General features: G+C 36.4%; 1 protein-coding gene across 3 annotated transcripts in view; it reads right to left on the minus strand.

The window, feature by feature from the left end:
- VPS41 (VPS41 subunit of HOPS complex) overlaps positions 1-22,851 on the minus strand; it is a 225,814-nt gene that overhangs the window by 97,043 nt on the left and 105,920 nt on the right. For all 3 annotated transcript variants that reach the window (XM_045827611.1, XM_045827610.1, XM_045827609.1), the window contains 2 exons: positions 2,127-2,246; positions 852-998 (listed from right to left, as the gene is read on the minus strand). In XM_045827611.1, the coding sequence (XP_045683567.1) occupies positions 852-998; positions 2,127-2,246 (267 nt within the window). The remainder of the gene's footprint in view (positions 1-851; positions 999-2,126; positions 2,247-22,851) is intronic.

Genomic DNA, 22,851 nt, shown 5'->3' on the forward strand with positions numbered 1-22,851 from the left:
TGTGAGAATAACTAGTACTCCCATTTTGTGGATGAGGAGATTTAGTCTCAGAAAGGATCACACAGGAAGTGAATGGAGACCTTGTAATTGATGCCTGATCTGACTCTAAAGCCAGAGCTCTTCCATTGGACTACTGCTCGTATACTTTCTCATACCATTTTTACCTCAGCTAGTTTCTATTTTATTCTGTTTAGGTTAAGCTATATAGCTTTTGGGAAACAACTTTTGGCTCTGAAGTATCTAATACAAAACAAGCACTGTGATCCATGAAATAAATGTGAGTAAGCTTTGGGCCTCTTTTGTAGAATAACTAAATTTCATTTACTTGGGCACATAAAGGGGATAGTTATATGCCACAAAATAGTCCTAAGTCTTACTGACAAGAAGCCTGGGCCTCTACTCCTTTATATTATTACCAAGCAAGCAGGATGATTTAGTTTTATCCTTTCTCTGCCATTAACTCTAATGAAAGAGCTAAGGGAAATGGAAAGAAGAATAGAGAAAGGAAAACCTGATGAACCCACAAAACTAACACCATGTTCTATAACTAGCCAAAACCAAATGGGCTATAGGAAATTTTAAAAAAGACTTTAAAAAAAGTAGCATCTTGTGAACATAGAAAAGTTCAGTTTGTTTTCTACAACGTGGGAAAGAAAGACTGTCTTAAAACTTATGCTTAGGAAAGGACTGAGTATTAAATGATTATCACATGGCAAAAATACTATGGTTGCAATAATACTCATGGTGAAAATATTCTGGTTGCAAGGAGTCATTCAAGAACTCGTATTCCTTTGGACCAACCTCAATGGATCTGTAACAACATGAACTTATTATAAGCCAAGCAAAACCACCTTGACAGATGTCCCCCAGCCGATAATCAGTGTCACACTGTCCTTCCAGCAGAGGCTGCAGGGATACATATCTGGGCGAAGACTTATATCATCCCGGGGCACATTGGTGATTCTTTGCTTTGAGGTAATGTCAAAAATCTTCACACCCTGTAAAATAAAATAGCATTAAGCAGCCTCTTCTTGGGAGAAGAAAAGTAAAGAAAAATTTATTAACAGCCACTGCTACATACCACTGATAACTAGCACTACAAAATATTGACAGTGTTTATTGAGTACTGCTGGGAGCCATGCAAAGGAAATGCTCCTACTCCACAGAAACCTGTGAGAACCCCGAACAAAAGAAAACCTCAATATTTCTTTCTGGACAAAAGCAATTTTATTGGTAGATGCCATCACTGGCTCAAATACAACACAAATGTGAAATGTATAGAATGTCAACAACTGCATTTCTAAAATGAAAGACAAGTAACATTTCTAATGTATCATTCCACTCACTACAAAATGAAATTTGCTGTTTAGAAACACTTTGAAATTGAAAATCCACTACTAAAAAAAAAAACTACACCTGACATTTAAAGTGCTCAAATGGAAACATCAAGCAAGCTGCTAACTAAAAATAAACCAAGGGACCACTAGTTTGTTTACCTTTACTTGACCAAGGAAAACAGTAAGAAAAGTCCTGAATAGCAAAGTAGATTCCGGGAGAAAAGAATAGAGCTAATCTACTAAGTTATATACCTTGAAATTTCAAAGGATATGCCAGCTGTCAAAAAGACAATTTTTAAACTATCAGCTCTAATTCACATTGAGTAAACTTTAAGTCTGGCACCAAAAACCATGATCCACTTTTTAAAAGGCAGGCACATATTTTGCTTGTGATTATAAGGGGAGTGAAAAAATAGAATTGGCAATATTCTGTACTTGTTTCATATTCACTGTTACTTGCCCTTGGCTAATAAGCAGATGGTATTTTCAAGACCACATTCCCAATGCAGCCTTTCAGTTAAGATGCTTTTTTATTTTCTTGGCTATTCTCCATACCTCAGGTTTCTTCCTCTAAAATAGAGTACAGAATATGTTGGGAGTTACTCTATTATGAAAGCCAAGAGCAATCTAATTTCTTTAACCTTCCGGGTATGATATGAATTGCCATTTGTATCTTTTAGAAATGACCATTGCAGCAAGTGGCATCTTCTCCCTTTGTTACCTCCCTCTCAGTCTGGCCCCTCCTTTGGCTCTGCAGAAGCATTAGGAAGAAGGAGACATGCTTTTTACCATATTATTGGCCCAAGCAATCAGATGGCCTCTCCACTTCACATTCCTTATGTTCCCTTCCCCTTCATGCAGAATAGAAGACTTCCACCTGCTCATCCAAGATCGTTCAAACAGCAGCAACTAGGGACAAATATAAAACTGAATTTCAAAAATGAAGAAAAATGTCTTAGATACTTTTCTCATTATTTTTGCTTGGCCATTGACCAAATGACAAACAAGTCATTCCCAACAATTTTTATGCAGACTGATAGTACTACATAATTTGTATTTTGGAAAGAATTTCCACTATTTTCTTCAGCCCAGGATACTGTTTAAAATGTGAGAGTGGAAGTTACTACAAAGTCAAGCCACAAGGTGGCACCAAAATACCAAAATTCATGGAGAATAATACACAACAGTCAGTTAAAAGATGTATCACAAAATGTTCTTCAAACAATTGCCCAAGAATTTATTTACTTTGTAAACTGGGAAATCAAAGCCTCATAATCTTTCCCTAAAGTAACATATTAATTACAGATTAAACCACAATAGTTAGAAGCAGTGGGTTTTTCATTTAACCCAAGAAAAGTAACTTAACAATGACATTTGAGTAGTAATTCAAGTCATAAGAGAAATAAATTTGCTTCAGTATTAAACTTCTTTTAAAAGTTCAGAGTAGCTGGGGTCTTTATTTTAAAGGGAAGAATCTATAATAAAAAATCTGCTGGGTAAGTTTTACTATCAAATATAACTGATCAAAACCTCTAACTATAGTTCTAATAATTCATACATTATTAAGGATACAATAAAATATTTTTCTTAATATATCCAATTTAAATATTTTAAGAAAAGACATTTATACATGTATAATATTATACATGTATAATATATACATGTATAATATTATACATGTATAATATATACATGTATAAATGTATATCATTTATATACATATAACTTCACACATGTAATCCTGAAACGTTTACCATTTAAAAGCAAATATTGATGACAGATTCCCTAACAGAATTTTTTTAAATTACTTTATTATTGTTCAATTCCTAACAGAATTTTTAAAGTTCCTATTATCAGAGTCAATTTCAGTTTACTTAGTGTATTCCGTGTCCCTTCCTACCCCCAAAGAAGGGAGACAATAGGTATGGGAAGAGAGTAAAATTCATATTTTACTTATATTTTTTATATATCTTTCCCAATACTTACAGTCATATAGTCAGAAAGTGCACAATAAAGAAAAAAAACCTAAAACTAAATTAGTGTCCATCTTTACAAATAAGTAGAGTACGGCCACTTTTAAGTGCCACAAGTGTCTGAAGTTATCTATTATCCTTGGAAAAGAAAGGAGGCCTCACACAGTCCACTATGGAGACTGGAAGCAGGGCTTTTACTAACACATGTACTCCTGTCTTTCCATTAGATAGATATAGGACATCCTCTCACAGGACCTTCTAAATCCCCTTCTTGTCCTCTCCTACCTCAGGTCCTAACTAAGAAATGTCTCCACCACCATGTCTCCCTACTTCCTTAGGCCTGCTCTCTGTCTGTGATTCAGCCTCTCCCTAAAAGCCAAGGAGGTCCCTGAATGTGTTCAGTATTTTGTACTAGGATAGGTTTGAAATTCAGGGAAGGAAGAGAAAGTCTGAGAATATAGCTCCTGCTACACATTCCACTAAAGATGGGGAGCTAAAATTAATTATATTAAACATGAGGAAATGATAAGATTGAAATATCTATCTTCCATCTGTCATCTGGATTGGGTGGGGGTGACTGAGGGCTGGGCTCAGGGAGTGCTCCATCGCCACCTGCTGGAAGGAACCGTGGCGGGATGGCCAGGATGAAAGTGTGCTGGAACTCAGCATCAAGTTCCTGTCCCCCACCAACTCCTACCTAGAAATGAATGATGCAGTATTAAAAGGGAACAAATTGCACCTGGGTTAGAAAAGTTAAATATGCCCCAAATTTTAAATTAAAAATTCTATGAAATGATAGAAATAAGACCCCAGTGAAGGCATGACTCAACTCACTACAAGAAAAATCCTGCCTCTTCTGGGCAAGATGATGGTGTAATAAAAGCAGTACACACCTCCCACAACCACATCAAAATTACAACTAAACTATAGAACCACCATCATTCAGAATGCCTGAAATCTGGGTGAATGGAAATCCTACAACTAGGGAATTAAAGCACAGGCCACACTGAGACTGGTGCAAGGGTTGGAGACAGAACAAGCTGGCCCCACACTCATGTGTGGCTGATAAAAATTGGGAAAGATATTACAGTAGCAGAGGTCCCCCCTGAGAAGCGAGGGTCCCATCCCTACACCAGGCCCTCCAGCCCAGGGTTCCAGTGCCAGGAAGAGAAGTCCCCACAACCTCTGGCTGTAAAAACCAGTGGGTAGTGTGGCTGAGGAAGACTGAAGGCTTCAGGAGTCCCAGGCAGTTCCTCTTAAAGGACACAGACTTAGTAGGACTCACTCCCATCTGAGCTGCAGCACTGGGGTTGCAGCTTGAAAGGCACCAGAGACATACTGGAAGAAACTTAATTGTCTGGCACGAGGATGAGAGCTAGGGAAGAAGGGAGACAGCTTTCTCTCAAAGAGAAGTGCTGTCAGAGTCCAAGGTTCCTTTGATGAGCCTTCCTTGCACAGAGCCAGCAGGTGGGCACCATATCTGAGTCTTCAGCAACCTGGCTCACAGTGTCCTCCAAGGTGATTCTCTGAGCTGCCCCACCCAACTTTCAGGCCCTCCTAAGCTATTTCCAGTGGCTTTTCCATACTAATGGCCTATCTTGGCTCATGCTTCACATATTTCCCTAAAACCTCTCAAACAAGCAGCACGCCCCATACCACTTACTAAATGGCTCCAGCCCCGGGCACTCATAGCAGCTGGCCTGGGTTCACAGCCTGGCCTCACCTGGGCACCTCCAAGCCCAGCACAAGTAGCAGCCACCTGCAGATACATTTGCAGTTTATGCCCAGTGGCCCTGGGCAGAACACAGGTGGCAGCTGACCTTGGCCTGAACCTCCTAGGAGATCTCAGAGTCAGTGTACCCAATCAACAGCCTCAGACCATGTCAAAGCATCACCACCCAACCACCTCCACAAAGATATACTCAAGGGGTGGACTCAGTGGGCACCAGAGCTCCACTAGAGTGAGTTCTGCTCCATGGAGTCAGCAGCTGCACAGCTGATCATCCACAGTGGCCAGAGTTCCATAGTTGGTGGTCAAAATCAGTCCTTGCAGTGGATCAGCCTGGGGATAAACCCCTCCTAGTGATGTTGCAACAGCATTCAAGGCTCAACTATAAGAGGAGGGTATACAAAGCCCACACCCACATGAGGGGGGGCAACTGGAATGCCCACCTGGAGTGATCAGAGAGTCTGGTCACTAGAGAGCCACTACACACTATAGAACACCTACTACATTAGGCCACACTACCAAGCCTGGGAGACATAGAAGCTCTGCCTAATAAAGGGAAACAAACACAGGGAGGCTGCCAAAATGAGGAGACAAAAAAAACATGGCATAAATGAAAGAAAGAACAAAATGCCAGAAAAAGAACTAAACAAAATGGAGATAAGCAATCAACTAAATGCAGAGTTCAAAATACTGGTTATAAGGATGCTCAAGGAACTCAGGACCTCAACAGCATAAAAAAGGACCAATCAGAAATGAGAGACACTAATTGAAATGAAGAATAATTTATAAGGAATCAACACTAGAGTAGATGAAGCAAAGAATCAAATCAATAATTTGGAATATAAGGGAGTAAAAATACCCAATCACAACAGCAAGAAGAAAAAAGAAACTAAAAAAAAAATGAGGATAGAGTAAGGATTCTGGGACAATTTCAAGCATACCAACATTTGGTTATAGAGGTGCTGAAATGAAAAGAGAGAAATCAAGAAATTGAAAACCTATTTGAAAAAAGTAGTGACAGAAAATTTCCTAACTTGGTGAAGAAAATAGACATACATGTCCAGGAAGCACAGAGAGACCCAATTAAGACGAACCCAAAGAGGCCCACACCAACACAAATAACTAAAATGCAAAAGGTTAAAGACAAAGAGAGAAACTTAAAAGCAGCAAGAGAAGAGCAGTTAGTTACCTAAAAGGGAGTTCCCATAAGACTGTCAGCTAATTTCTCAACAAAAACATTCCAGGCTGAAAGGGATTGGTAAGAAATAATCAAAGTGATGAAAAGGAAGCACCTACAATCAAGATTAATCTACCCAACAAAGCTATCATTTAGAAATGAAGGACAGAAAAAGAGCTTCCCAGATAAGAAAAAGCTAAAGGAGTTCATTACCACCAAACCAATATTATATGAAATGTTAGTCTTCTTTAAAAGGAATAAAAAACATATCAAAAATATGCACAATGAAATGGCAACTCATACATATCTATCAACAATTGAATCTGGAAAACAAAATAAACAAACAAGTAGAACAGAAACAGATTCATAGATACAGAGAACATTTGATGGCTGCGAGATGGGTGGAGGATTGGGGGGATGGGTGAAAAAGATGAAGGGATAAGAAGGACAAATTTGTTGTTACAGAATACTCATGGGGATGTAAAGTACAGCATAGGGAATATAGTCAGTAATATTCAAACTATGCATGTTGTCAGATGGGTACTGGATTTATTGGGATAATTATTTGTAAGTTATGTAATGTATAATTATTGGTATAATTAATGTATAATAATTAATGTATAATTATTATACCTGAAACTAATATAATAATGTATGTCAAAAGTAATTGAAAAATTAAAATGAGGAAGGAGAAAAATATGCAATATAAGCCTATAAGGATATCATATATAGAGTACATAAAGTAATGAAAATATAAAAATGAAAGTTCTCCCTTTTTATAATAATTTCCATATTCCCTGTGTGATGTGTATACTTTTGGACTTCTTCATGGCCCTACAAACAACATATATTTACATGCATGTATAAATGAGTGGGTTTTCCAAAAAAGCTGCCACCTGCTATCAGTGGACAAAAAAAATAGCATTCTGGTTTAACATTAGTCAGAAAAATGTTTATTGTTTCTCAGCTTTTTTGTTATGACTCAGAGTGAGAAACACAACTTACATCACAATGGGTATACAGATGCCTGTGCGTGTATGTATGAAATGGAAAAAATGTATTTACAAAACACAACATTTCCCCTTAGTATATTTAATTTACTTGAGTGCTGTCTGGCTCTATTTTATTCTTTTCTTTTAAATTAAAAAAAAAAAATCTGGTGGCAATCTCCTAGATTGATGTTGTGACCAACCCATGGATTGTGGCTTACAATTTGAAAAACTAATTAAAATGGTTTCCTTGAAGCTTATTTTTTCCAGTAATTCGTTGTTACCCAGTTCTAAATATCTTCTGCTTTTATCTGGATGATATCTTGAGTGTATGGAGGCGGCTCCCAGGATTTCAAGAGACGGAAGGTAGGAGACACTAAACTTCTTGGCAAACATTCTCACACATGTTAATTTTTGTGTACTTGTGTATTTCTATAGTTATGCATTGCTAAAGGTGTAAATGTTGGATCAAAAAGTATGTGCTTGAGAAACTCTGATGTGCGTATTTCAAATTGCTTTTCCAGAAATCATCTGTACATGTTCTATAATATGTAAATACATGCAGGGCCTACAGATGCCCAATAATGGAACATCAAGGCAATACTCACTGTCACTCGATGTCTAACCAATCCACAGATACTTTGTGTTTTTAATGTACACATCAGTATAAAATAAGTATTAAAGAACACATAAGGAGGTAACCATATTCTCCTTTCACATTAGCATTACCATCCTTGGGCAAGTCTGAAAGGACACTCCTCATATTATGTCTGTTTCACTGATGTGTCCATTTTTAGAACAGAATTGTATGCTCTCCTGTCTCTCAAAATGACTCTAATGTGATTTTTATATAAGTACTCATTTTATTTTTTAATGGTAGTATGAAATAAAATTTTTAAGGGATAAATTAAAGTGTGGAGGAATGTTTACTTGTGTTACATGTCACATGTTTAGTGGCTAATTAGTTTGTTTTTGATCCTTATATGTATAGAACTGATGACTCAGGCAGCAAGCTCAGGTTCTGCAGCCACCACCAGGTATACTCCTTGGTCCTATAGCTCCAACACTTGGAATTGGGCCTTGGTTTGTGTATAGCAAAAGTCTCTAGTCTACTCAGCTGGCGTCGTTGTTTTGCTTTCCAACTTCATAAATTATTTTGAAAAATCGGGAGATTATATACATACACACACCTGATTTTTCTTGAAAAATTAAAATATGCAGCAGCACTGGTTTACATTCTTTGTGTTAATCATTAACCAGAACTGAGTCACAGCCACCCACTTTAGATGGAACTTGAACTCGTTCCTGTTTGCCATAGTGAGGGTTCCCAATTTTTTAATTAAATTTCCCTTTTAATTTCATCTCCAGCTCCTCTAGATTTGAATTTGAGACTCCTGAGGGTCACTGGAATTTATTGGCAAGCCTCCACCCTTTCTAAATTGATTATATTCTAGATAATATAACATAATGAATGGATGATTTGACTATGCTCTACCATCCCTACATCATCTAGACAGGCTCACTCATTACCCCACTGCCTGGTTTGCGATCCTGGATGCATATTTGAATCACCTGGCAGCTTTTGATGATACTGGATATTCTGATAGATATTCTGATGGAATACAAACATAAGTTTTATAAAAATCTTCCCTAGTGTTTGCAATGTGCAAGTTGGGTTAAGAACTGCTTGTCTAGTTGGTGCTTTGTACAGTTTTATTTTACTGAGTAATTTAGCAAACAAAAACAATGAAAAATTCTAATATGTAAGCAGATGCAACAAGAAGGGTGTAATTACCACCAGAAATAGATGGATCTAAGCCAGGGCTGGCGAGTAGAAGATTCTAAGAAATATGCTGAAACCCACTGCTCTGCAGCAGCCTTGATATCTGCATCAAGGTTTCCTAGCTGTCCCCAGATCGTTAGCTTGAATTTGATTAATATTAGAATAAAGAACCCTTTATGGTGCTAAAGAAATTTAGTTACCTTTCTCTGAGCATGAGCATCTTTTTATACAATGTACAAATATATGGATTTCACACTCAAAGGAGAGTTTCCTATGGAAAAACTATGGTGATATTTTTAAGTTATATTTAGGTAACAGATTTCGCTTATGAATTCTTGGCTCTTTACCACTATCTACAGTGAAGATTCTGTGAAAATCTATGCTTGTGACCAGATGTTAATTTTCAAGGGTTGATATTTATTATGTATAAAACCTAACTTCAAAATACAGTTGATCCTTGAACAATATGGGTTTGAACCGTGCAGGTCCACTTACATACTGACTTTTTTCAATAGATACTGTAAATGAGTTTTCTCTTCCTTATGATTTTCTTAATAATATTTTCTTTTCTCTAGCTTACTTTATGGTAAGAACATAGTATATATATAGTAAACTTAACATACAAATATGTGTTAATTGACTTTTTGCATTCGCAGTCACTGCTGAACAGTAGCTGTCACAGTAAGGCTTCCAGTCAATGGTAGGCTATTAGTAGTTAAGTTTCCCTCACCCTGGCATTATTCAGTGTCAACTGTAGCTACTTTTCTTTCAGTTATTAGAAGAAGCTATATTAGATCAGTACATGCTAATAAATGGCTCACCATTAAATCTTATATTCTTGAAATTAAAAAAAGAAAAAGAAAAAGCCTGCCTGTGAAGTAATGGGTTGGGCAGAGCGGGCTGGAGGTGAGCTGAGTCATAGAGAAAATGTCACCCAGGGTCACAGAGGCTTTGGTCAGCACTGGTAGCTGACACTTGAGTAGCTACTCCTACCATCGCTTGGCAACACATTTGAAAAGGAAAGCAAGCACACTGGCAATAGGAAGACACCTATCAAGAATAGTTTTGCCCAGTTATGACAGGTGGGCAGTACCTATACACACTTCAAATTGCCTTAGTAAATGCAGAAAGCAGGCTTTTAAAAGATACAGCACTTCCCTGTGGCATCAATGCTTATATTCTTTGGTAGCCATTTTTCCAACAGACAACTGTGTTCCAATTCAGGCAAACACAAAAACTTCCTTCTCTACCATTGTCCAGAATAAAAAAGTTCAAACAAGTTCTCAGAGAATCTACAATAAATTCACAGCAACTTCAACTCTGAATACTGAAAACAGAAAATGAAAATGTTTTATGAGACAGTCATAAAACAGAGAACTTTAAAAATAATTCTTCTTGTTCTCAGATGACAATAAAATTAACCAAGAAATTAGTAACAAAGGATAAGCAAAACAAAACCAAAAAAGAAAAAACTTAAGTAAAAAATAAGTAACCTCTATTAATGGATGAAAGAGGAAATCAAACTATATCCAGAGCACTCTGGGAATGAGAACACAAATACTACAAATCTAAACTTTAGGGGATGCAATCAAAATTATAAACAAGAAAAAGTCCACAGCTCTACAAGTTAATGAACAAAAACAGATGTGCATGTACTAGCTACATGACAAAAACAAAAATATTTTATCGAGATACGTAAAAGGAGAACTAAACAAATGGAGAGAGACATCACATTTCTGAATAAAACAACTCAAAATTCTCACTGAAGACTTTGTCTTACTAAGTTAACCTATGATTTTAATGTAAGTCCAAAGAAAATCTCAAAGGAATCATTTGTAGAACTTCTAAAATGCTATAAATTCATTTGAAAATATGTAAGAACAGAAATTTTTTTAAAAATTATTTTATTGTTGTTCAATTAGAGTTGTCTGCACTTACCCCCCACCACTCCCACTCCAACCCAGCCATCCTCACCTTCCTCCCCTGCTTCCAAGCCCCCTTGGTTTTGTCCATGTGTCCTATATAGTTGTTCCTGAAAACCGTTTCCCCCTTTCTTCCCATTATCTCCTCTCACCTCCCCTCTGGTTACTGTCAGATTGTTTTTAATTTCAAAGTCTCTGGTTATATTTTGCTTGCTTATTCGTTCTTTTCATTAGGTTCCACTTAAAGGTGAGATCATACGGTATTTGTCCCTCTCCACCTGGCTTATTCACTTAGTGTAATGCTCTCCAGTTCCATCCATGCTGTCGCAAAGAGTAAGAGCTCCTTTCCTTCTTTCTGCTGCATAGTATTCCATTGTGTAAACATACCATAGTTTATTGATTCATTCATTCACTGATGGGCACTTAGGTTGCTTCCAGCACTTGGCTATTGTAAATTGTGCTGCTATGAACATTGGGACGCATAGGTTCCTTTGAATTGATGTTTCACAGTTCTTAGGATATAATCCCAGCAGTGGAATTGCCTGGTCAAAAGGCAGTTCCATTTTTAGTTTTCTGAGGAAATTCCGTACTGTTTTCCAACATTGGCTGTACCAGTCTGTATTCCCACCACCAGTGCCCTGGGGCTCCCTTTTCTCCAACACTGCCTTTTGACCAGGCATCCTCTCCAACACTTGTTTGATGATTTGTTTATGATGGCCATTCTAACAGGTGTGAAGTGGTATCTCATTGTGGTTTTTGAATAAAGCAATTTGTGTATGGACTGACCCTGCCAGACAGCAAACATTTTATAAACTTAACACTCAATAAACATTTTATAAAATTTACACTCAAAACGCTGTAACAATGGCCCAAGTACTGGCAGATGAAGGAAAAAGAAAAGAACTGACAAAGGTGAATCATGACAAGGTCAGGCATTGTTTATGTGTGTACACGCATACACAAAGGAAATGGTACCCTCACACTACTGAGCAGTAATCCCACCATCTTCCTGGAGGATCCTTTGGGATTATGGACTCATAGTTTAAAATGAAACCAGTTATGTCCATGCCTAGAAATTCATGTTAAGAAGTGATCAGGCAAGAGAGTAAACATGTATGTAAAGTTATTTATAATGACCAGAAATGAACTAAAAAGTGTGTATTAATTGAATAAAATGTGGTAGGTAGAGCTAGACATATGAAGCATATGCATCCACTTTTAAATGACTTTGTACATGTACACTTATTAATATGAAAAGATGTTTAAGGCATATTAAATAAAAAAGCAGATTGCAAACTAGTACTAAATATAATGACCTTTAAATAAAACATGAATGTGTGTCCATGTATGAAAATCTAAAATATATTATAAAGTAATCACAATTAATTCTAGAAATAATTGATAGGTTTTTATATTGTTTCAGTTTTATAATTATTTCTCATGAAACTTATGAATTATTTTTATAATGTTAATAAATGTGGCAATAAAAATCCATTCTCTTACTTTGCAATTAGAATAATTCAGGGGAATAGTTGAAACAAAACAATAAAACAAATAAAAAATTCACTGGTACTTAGAGAAAGAAGGAATGTGTGAAGTTCCAGGAATATGTATTAGAATTAATTCACATAAACTGTAACTATTTTTTAAACAAAACATTAACTGTGGAAAATTATTAGTAAAGTCTTGCAATAGCAACCAAAATCCCAACCCACTCCAACTGATCCTTTCAGTTGTGGTTGGTATGCTTTTGGTTATGGGAGGACCCTGAGGGCCAGCTGGACCCTGGCCTCCCTTTGTCTCCTACTCTAGCTCCAAAGAACACTTCTAGAAGAGGGCAAGAAAAAAAGGAAGGAGAGAATTCTGAATTCAGTCCATCTCACAGTTGAGTCTGAGTTTCCAGAGTTCCATTACAACAAGTCTTGTATACTCTGCTCTGATGTGGAATCAAAGGAACAAAGAAGCTTCTCCCTTAACAACCTTTTTACAGTATAGAGGACACACGACATTCTGTGCAACTGATGGGGTGATCAAAAAAGTGTAGGAGGCTAATATACTAACTTCTGCAGAAGAAACAGATGTTAATTAACTTGCATTACAATTTTAGACATGATTCATGTTATTTTATGTTTTTCAAATAGTAGTAACTTCAATCACTTCATCTTCATATTTTGTGGATGAAAATAAGCAATAATCTGTATATAAATGCCCTTAAATATATTAGGAAGATCATCATTTAGAATTATTCTTTTATAAGTCAAAAAATTTCCCCCTAAATTCTTGGTTCAGTATATCTTTTAGGGTCATGCTGTTTCTATTGAGGGATAATGAGAACCATATTCTATCTTGGTTATTGAGATTCATGTATTTACCTTTCATCTCCCAGACTGCAAATGCTTTGGGGAAAGGACCACATCTTATACTTTGCTAGACACACGTCATAATAAATAACAAATTCTGAGTAGGGTTTCCTAGGCCTACCAGTCTTAATCTTTACTTCATTGTCCAAACATACAATGTGTTTGCTTTAGGATAAGGGTGTCAAACTCATTTTCACCAGGTGCCACATCAGCCTTGCAGTTGCCTTCAAAGGGTTGAACATAATTTCAGCTCCTCAACAGTTAAGGAGTAGTTACATTTATATAGTCCTAAAATTACTTTGGCCCTTTGAAGGCAACCATGAGGCTGATGTGGTCCCTGGTGAAAATGAATCTGACACCCCTGCTTTAGGAGGAGCTACAAAAACTCTCCAGGTACTTAGCCCATCTGCAGTTAGTAATGTCCAGTGGAATCTGCCCTAATCTCAAAAATCTAAAGAAAAGAACCCTGTGACTGTTCCCATAATATATATCCTTGCTTTGAGAAAGGAGCCACTTATACTGACCCCATGTCCCATTCCAGAAATGTTGGTCTATATCCCATTTCTCAATGCAAGAGGATATAATTTATGCACAGCCTGTCAAAAAGTTGAAAACTACTTTTAAGGTTAATATTCCCCTATTCAGTTTAGATAATTGCAGTTCCTTCATTTTAGGGATGTCAACTTGGCCTAGAAAGTGTTTACTTGAAATGTGTCTGCCTGCCTGCAGAAGGCTCTCTGGGTTGCTGAAGTGCCCACTTCTCCTCATTGTCTTGCACCCAGCCTGCTTCTCTCCTCTATGTTACCTGCCTGGCCCTTGAAGCATTTATTTTTGCATTCCCTTTGCACTCCACTTTATTCTTTACTAATGAATCTTATTTTCCAACCCATATATAGTATAAAAATCTTAAATATCAGCTAGTAATTATGGAATCATTCCCATTACTAGTCTTCGAAACTCTCCAAATACATCTGCTGCATATGCAGGATTTGATTTGTAACATTTTGTAGGACATACAGTTTCATACAGGACAGAAAAGGACCAGACAATACACTCTCCATTTGCTTTTTTAATCCTAGTCTATGGGAATTTCAAGCAGAAACACATTGCCTGGCAGGAATGCCAAGAAAAGTTATGTTCCAGTGACTTCAGTAAAGAGAAGCTGCTTTTCTTACAAATATTCTACACTAATTTAACTATCACAAAACTATCTGCCTGTATTTCACCAACATTTAATAAAATCCATTTCTTTCTTCTAGTCATAAAACTGCCTAGAAACCTACTGAGCAGGAATTTTCTACAAAGCATTTGAGAGGGTTGGCCACTGAGTAAAGTACCTTAAAAGCCGCTGGTTAATTTATTTGGTTCATCTTCCACATCCTGTAACACTGAATTGTCATTATCACAACACTGAGAGAAATTTAAGCTCAATGGGAGCTAAGTACATAGAGAGAAAAAACTGTTTCCAAAAGGTCTATTTTTTGTTGTTGTTGGAGAAAGTATTTTAGGGCTTTATTTCCCATAAATCCACATTCTGGCAGTCAGCACTCTCGGTACTTATATTTTAGTAGGAGCCCTCACATCTTCAGCAATATACTTTATTTTTCTATGTTTTGTGCTGATAAATCTATCTAGTACTTTCCTACAGTACACAGTATAAGGATGCACATCCCAGAATCTCCCTTACATGTGGTAAGATTCCTACTGGACTGTAATAAAACTGCCAATTCTAGTCGCCTAACACCTGTCATTACCCATCACCCACTCTTTCCTGTTGGAGGAAGGGGAGTGTGACTGGACCCTTTATAATCATCTTGTGATTTTTCAGGTATATAAATCACTGGACTCCTTCAGGCTTCCTAAACCCCTGCAATACTGCTTGCTCAGAGGCAAAGAAGAAAGCTGGAACAGCTGTGGCCTGGGGTACAAGGCCCTGGGCAAGTCTCAGGTACCAGGTGCATTCCTACAGGAAGCACCCAAGGGGCTTAGAGGAAACGACTCCACAAAAAATAAAATGATTGATCAGAGAAAATTCTGGAACTCAAGATAATAAAGTAGAGAAACAAAGAAATAAAAGAAAAACCCAGAAAATCATGGCATGCCAAAGACGACTTTTCTCCTTAAAAACAGACAGGGAATAATGATGAGGAGGACCTGTCACAGAAGGATTTACAAACCCAAGATTAGGAATTAAATTTTAAAAGTCAAAAAAACAAATGAGAAAAAATGACCTGGGATGGTAGCTGGCTGCTGACAGAAGACAGGAGGCTTCAACCTGGATGGAGGCAGGAGTGACTGGAGGAAGACCCCAGTGAACTACAGAGAGAGCCTTTTTCTTGCTTCTTGGCTTTGGGCTCAGTACCAAAGTTTAAAACACATAGCTTTTTTAAACACCATCATGAGAGAACATAAGACACGTAGGAAGAAAAAGGGAATTTCCCCAATATATTATTGCTTTAAATGTAGTGGTTATTTTCTGAACAAGTTACAATCCTTCAAACTCCCTTCTTTAAAGGTTATTTAACAAGTTTAAGAGCAGTTTAAAATAGGCCAAATACTGCTGCCATAGAAAGTCTCTGTATATAGATGGGTTTCCAAAACCCACTTGACAAGCTGCTTGCTTCCACACAATATTTGAGTAAACACAATTCCAATGCCACACAGGTTTTGGAAAAGCCCTAGAAGTTAACTAATCCTGTGACAATGATGTAGATGAAATTATGTTTTTAAATTTAATAGGACTCAGTATCAACATAAAGAAGAGTCAATTCACTGACCAAGAAATCCAAGCTATGGGTTCAAGGTGAACAAAAGAAACTGAACACTCTCAGTGCCACTTAGGAGTAGTTTCCTTTATATTAAAAACTTGTGATAACAGATGGCTATAAATCTATGTATTTACCTGCTCACCTGTATGGATTTAGGAATCAACTGTAGCCAGCATGTGAGATAGACTCCTACTTAAACTAGTGATCTGCAATTTCTGCATAAGCAAACACAATCACAACTGTGATTTCAGAAACAAAGGGGACATTTTAAAACAATTTACCACTGAAACCAAACCAAAACAAAGGTTCCAATATTGATTCCACAGATTTAATAGATCTGGCTGTTCAAACATCTTGGGTCGATTTTTCAGTTTGCAGCTACCTGAGGCTACATTTCCCAGGGCTGGGTTCAAGGTTGGCCCCTTCAGCAGCTAAAGACAAACAACATAAAAGTCATCTGCTGTGTAAGTAAACTTGAATTAATGTTCTATGTGATGAACAAATATCTCTAATTTTAACTATACATAATCTCAATCATAGATGACTGCAGTGAGATTCTGCACATCAAGGACATGAAAACAATACAATACTGCTAAGTCCTGACTAACAAAAAAGGTCACCTGAACACACAAGTTTATGTATTTGAATAAGCACTTTAATTAGGTAAAAGAAAAGCAAGCCCTGACCAGTGAAGCTCAGTTAGTTGGGCATCGTCCCAAAAAGCAAAAGGTTGCTAGTTCGATTCCTAGTCAGGGCACATGTCTGGGTTACGACCTGGACTCTGGTCAGGGGGTGAGCAACAGGGAACTGATCAATGTTTCTCTCCCTCCCTTTCTCCCTGCCTTCCCCATCTCTAAAAATAAATAAATAAAAGCAAAATGTTTAGCTCTGGCCAGGTAGCCGAGTTGGTTAGAGCATCATCCCAATATACTAGGGCTGTGGTTCAATTCTTGGTCAGGGAAAATATAAGAATCAACCAATTAATGCATAAATAAGTGGAACAACAAATCATGTCTCTCTTTTATTTCCTGTCTCTCTCCCCCTTCTTCTCTCTCTAAAATTGTGTGTGTGTGTGTGTGTGTGTGTGTGTGTGTGTGTGTGTGGCCCTGGCTGGTATGGCTCAGTGGATTGAGTGCCAGCCTGTAAACCAAAGGGTCGCCAGTTTGATTCCCAGTCAGGGCACATGCCTGGGTTGTGGGCCAGGTTCCCAGCTGGGGCAAGAGAGAGGCAACCACACACTGACATTTTTCTGCCTCTCTTTCTCCCTCCCATCCTCTCTCTCTAGAAATAAATAAATAAAATCTTTAAAAAATTAAGTATATATGTTATATATACATGACCTTTCTTTAGTCAAAAAGAGGAAGAAAAGAAACAGGAGGAAAAACAAAAGGGCAGGGCATTACAGAAGAAACTAAGTCAAGTAAACCTGCCTTTAACTGGGGGCACTGGCCTGTCCTTAACAGCTTAACAGACTCTGCAGAAGTGGCAGGACTGACGGTTTGGGGCAGATGCACATCTGTGTAGTAGAATATATTCATCCTCTTTTATACACTTCAGTGTCTACTCTAAATGCTCATTATGACTCCTATATAAAGCCTCTGGGAGAAAAGAATAATTATTCCAGATTTAGCCAAAATTGGAGAAAAGGCCACAGGCTATTCAGCAAGCAGCAATAATTTGCACTCAAACTGACAATAAATATCAAATGGACAGTCTTCATTATCTGGGCTTCTATGGCAATATTAAAAGCTGCCCCAAGCAAAGCATGCAAGCAGACAAATCACAAAGGAAGATATGTAAGTGGCTAGTTAGTAAAAATGCCCAAAATCACTAATAATGCAAAGAAATTACAAAATAGAACAGTAAACTATCTGTATACGTTAAATTGGCAAATAGGATGTGGTGAAACAGGTCTGCTCATACACAGTTACTGTAAAATTGTTATGTGTTCTGAAACACAATTTTACTTTGCAGTATATATCAAAAGCATAAAAAGTAACCATAATCCTTGATTCAAGAATTCCCAAATTAGGAATCAGAGCAAAAAAACATTCAGAAGCACAGACAAAAGTTCATGCCCAAATATCTCTAGCTTCCTTGCAGTTCTATTTATTAACCAAATACTGGATACAACTTAAAGGTCCAATAATATGAGAATAAGTTAAGAAAATTAAATAGATTCATAGTGTGGAATATTATGTCACTATTAAAGACCTCAATAATGTTGGGAATTTAATTTGATTTACAATGTTAAGTTTAAAAAAAATCCAGAGTTGAGGTGACTATGTATTCTTTTATTATTATAAAAGTAATACCTATTTACTATAAAACTGCAAGAAATAAAAGGCAATGAAGGCCAGAAAGAACACTTTTAATTCTACCCAGATATTTTTAATAATATAATAATAATATTGCTAACAATTTGCTATAGAACATTCCATAAATATTGCTACATACATAATCATATATCTACCAAACAAAACAAAATCAGATCATACATATATTTTTGAGTACATACCTCAATTGAAGCAATCTAGCTAATGCTGGGCATCTGACTTGTTCCAACTGAGAAAGAGAAAAGCTGACATCCAGGACTGATCTGGCACTTAACACTAAGCCCTGGTATTCTTCGGACGAACATAAACAATTTCACAGAACACCAGCATCAGACCAAGCCTCATGACCATGAAAGATCAAGACAAAAACACCACCACTCCATAATCATGTCTGAATGCAGACAAAATAGAAATGTTTTCCAAGCCACATGAATGACCAAGCATCCCCCTAATCAGGCTAAAATGAGTGACTGTTGCTTCTACACCAAGTATGTTTTTAGCCTTGGTTTAGTCTTTCCTCTTTCCAGATAAGATTTATTAAAATATGCAATCAGAGAATTATTCTTACTTCCTGACAGTATCGAATCTAGAGCAAAGCCCTTTTTTCCTTAAACCCTCCCAAATCACCTCATACCAACACAAATCCTACAATAACTTCTTTCTAACACCCTCTTCCTCACACCCCATTGGTGTGTTCCCGGTGACCTTTGGCTGCATGTCAAGACATAGCTAATTCACTATTGTTAGACATTTAGGTTGTTCCAATTTTCACTGTTACACACACATCAAAGAAGGATATTCGTTAACACTGAATAAAATTGAAAGGAAACAAATGAACAATAGGGGAGAAAACCCAAAATGCTCTATAACAAAAGATTATAAAATTACCACATAATGATACATACATACATATACACACGTTCTTCCTTCTCAAAAGATTTGAAATACTCATTTTCTACAAATCACATTCAGATTGTCTTATTGTCTAACTGCTTTCCAATAATAGCATTTTACCTGTTTGCTTTTGGAAATATACTGTCATTCTTGAAATCCAGATGCTACATACTCACAGAACCAACATGGACCCTGACACAAAATTGTCTTCAAGAAGCCAAAGATTCCAGCGAAACGCATGAGATTTACTTTGTATTAGTGAACCAACTTAACAATGGCTGAAATTATGACCACTTGCTTTATATAGCCTTATCTTTAAATAAAGAATAGAAGAAAAAGGAAAAAACCTCTTAAAATTAGTAACAGTAGTTAATAGAACCTTGTTAAAAGAGACAGAGAGAGAGAGAGAACCACCCAGTGTTAATGACAGTCAACTGGTATTAAACTCAAGAAAACATGATAAACATTCTGAACTAGGCAACGATTTTCACAGTCATTCGCTATTCAAAATATTTAAGAACAAACAGAGCATTTTCAATGTGCAAAGGAAAATATTTTCTGCAGGAGCAAAGGTAGTTCGATTGTTCTAAGGAGACAGATAGTAGGCCTAACATCAGAATTCAGAGGGATAATGCAATCCATATGTAGACATTACATATGAAAAAGTTAGTTGAAATCATTAAAAGAAAAGAGCTTCCATTCTCAACAGGCTTTTGATGGACATGAAACAAGGAGAATCACTGAGGAAAATACAGTTGCCATGGATACATCTCAAAGACTTTGGGAGTCCTACATATTGGCCTGAAAAAAGTAATTATTCAATATATTTAGACAAACTTAATTTTGAGAGCAATGAAGAACACCTATTTTTGAGACTAAACATCTCTATTTTCATCACTGGATTTCTATTTTTAGCTTCAGTTTGGCACATAAAGAAAACTATACCCAAAAATACTTTTACAATACAGTTATTTTACAACTTAGTTTTACATATATAAAAAAGTTTGTAAACATTGTATTTGTTTTTACTTCTCATTAATTGGTGGTTTTTAATCAATTTTAATATGATTAAAGCATGAAATAAATTTCTAGGAATGGAACCACGATGTATAGCATAGTACTCAGTAAAACTTAAGGTATTTATTTACAGTGGTTCAACATGCAACCACTAGGACAAAAAACTGATAGTTGCCTGTGGAGTAATATGTGAGAAAAGTTTGTATATACAAGGCTGCCTAAAATCAAGCATCTGTCCACTTGCAGAAATATCATTTTAGAGATCCACTGAACAGCAGACCAAGAGGCATAACTGATGTCAAATCCCTTTTGACCCTAAGAGCCCTAGTTCCAATCTGACCAGAAGATAAGCAAACACCGCTACATTTCCGTGTTTAGCGCTCACACTGGTTTGGGCTGTCTGAAGTCTAAGACCAAACTATTACAAAGAGCTACCCTATTAAATCCTCTCCCAAAAAGATTTAAAATGAAATCTGCCATTGCAAATCACCATTGGAAACTTATAGAAACTAGTTAATGCTACCACCTCTGTCCTTCAGGGAAAATTTGCCACAACCTTCAGCCCTGATGTGTGAGACACTTTTCCTTACTTCATTCATACAGGTCCTTTCCTCATTTGCTGAGTGGTATTTTCCAGCTTACAAAGCAACCTATCCTATGGCCAGGCTCTCTCATTCTATACCACCACAACACTAAATGGCTGACTATCTTGTTTCTAAAAATTAACTCTGCTGCAAACAGTACTGCAACAATTTAATAATTTGTCAAAGTAGTAGAAACAGTTATTACGAAGTGTATTTCAAAGTTCAGAGATAAAGGTTGTAGGAAGCTAAAATTTACCTGATGACAGAGAAAGTTGAGCAATTAAAAAAAAATCCAGACAAGTTCTGCTTGGCAGACTTATTTCTAAAACAGAAACCTCACTGCTATGCTCATGTACTAGAATTCTTGCTGCACGAGGAGGTTACACTTAAAAAAAAAAAATTGGTTCACATGTTTGAAAGCTCTCTCCAATGGCACTTTTAAAATACATGCTTTTTCTTTAAGTTAGACATCTCTTTCAAATAGTCTTATGAAATAGCAGCATGAATATCTCATCGTGAGACTTCTATTTTTCCTATTTCACTTCTCTACCCTCCATGCAACTTTCACCAATGGTTACAGAAGTTGGCATATGATTCCAAGATTCATTTGACTGTCAGTCTATGGAGGATCAGTGTTCTTAAGGGTTAGGAATGCCTTCATTCTACATTACACCTTCATCTGGCTAGTCTTTACTCCAGTTTTTATTTTTGAAAATTAAATTATTTCTTAAAGGTAGAAGGTCTTAACCTCTCAGTTACATGATATTTATCTTGACTTCTTTTTCTTCCCTTGGTCTTCCATCTGCTCTAAAGAGAGAGGTCTTAATATCTACAATATATAGTTATTGCAAAGTGAACACCATTTGCTGAATGTTGGACTCTCAAACTTGTCCTGCTAGTTTATGATGCTAGCTGAAAAGTATAATTGGAATGAGCAGTGTTATGAGTGGGCCAATGTAAATCTTTGCTCTTTTCATTTTTCAAAGGTCTAAAATACTGTAACTTGGTTATTTAAAAAGATCAAAACAACTCTTCTTAAAAATGTGCTCTTTAAGGTGAAAATAATTATTTTACAGTAGTTCCCCTTTCTTAATTAAAAACTTTTTTCTTAGTTTTTAAAATCAAAGACATACTCCTTAATGAAATTAGAAATATATTTCTTAAAATATCTTCACTTAAATAAATCTATTTTAAAACTAGCAAAACATATAAAGGCCAATACTATACGGCTTGAATAATCGTTAAAAGTGCATACAGAAAGAAGAACTTTCTTTGAAGATTTCTGCAGACCATACCACACTGGTGCACATTTTGGAAATCTCTATAGTTATTTAACTGTACACAAAGAGGTCACTATAGTTTATTGAATATACACTACTTTTTACTACTAACTAAATATACATTTACATAATAAATGTTAATGTATCCAAAGAAATCAGTCAATAGTTTGTATGTTTCAAGTCCCTGAAGACACAGAAGACACATTTACATACCAATGTTTCTTAAGCCCCTAACATAAATAGAAGAAATTATGGCTTTTTAAAGGGAAAGAACTCAAAATCAAAATGCCTGAAGAGGAGTGTATTTGTTTGTTAACCCATAAATAATTAAAACAAAATTGGTGGCTCTAAAAGGGATACTAGTACAAGAACAGATTAATATAGATCATTAGAAAAGAAAGTTCAGAAATTTATGGTTAACTGATTTTTGACAAAGGGGCCAAGACAATGGTGAAAAAAGTCTGTTCAATAAATGGTCCTAGGACAACTAGACATGCATGCATATGGAAAAGACTGAAGTTGGACCCCTCCCTTATACTATACACAAAAATTAACTCAAAGTGGATTCTAGAGCTAAATGTAAGAGTTAATACTATAAAACTCTGAGAAGAAAACACAGGTGTAAGACTTCATGACCTTGAATTAGGCAATGACTTCTTAAATATAACACCAAAACCACAAGTGTCAAAAGAAAAAAAAATT

The sequence above is a fragment of the Phyllostomus hastatus genome, unplaced genomic scaffold (assembly GCF_019186645.2).
Source record: "Phyllostomus hastatus isolate PE091 unplaced genomic scaffold, TTU_PhHast_1.1 phas_scaffold_78, whole genome shotgun sequence".
Lineage (NCBI taxonomy): Eukaryota > Metazoa > Chordata > Mammalia > Chiroptera > Phyllostomidae > Phyllostomus > Phyllostomus hastatus.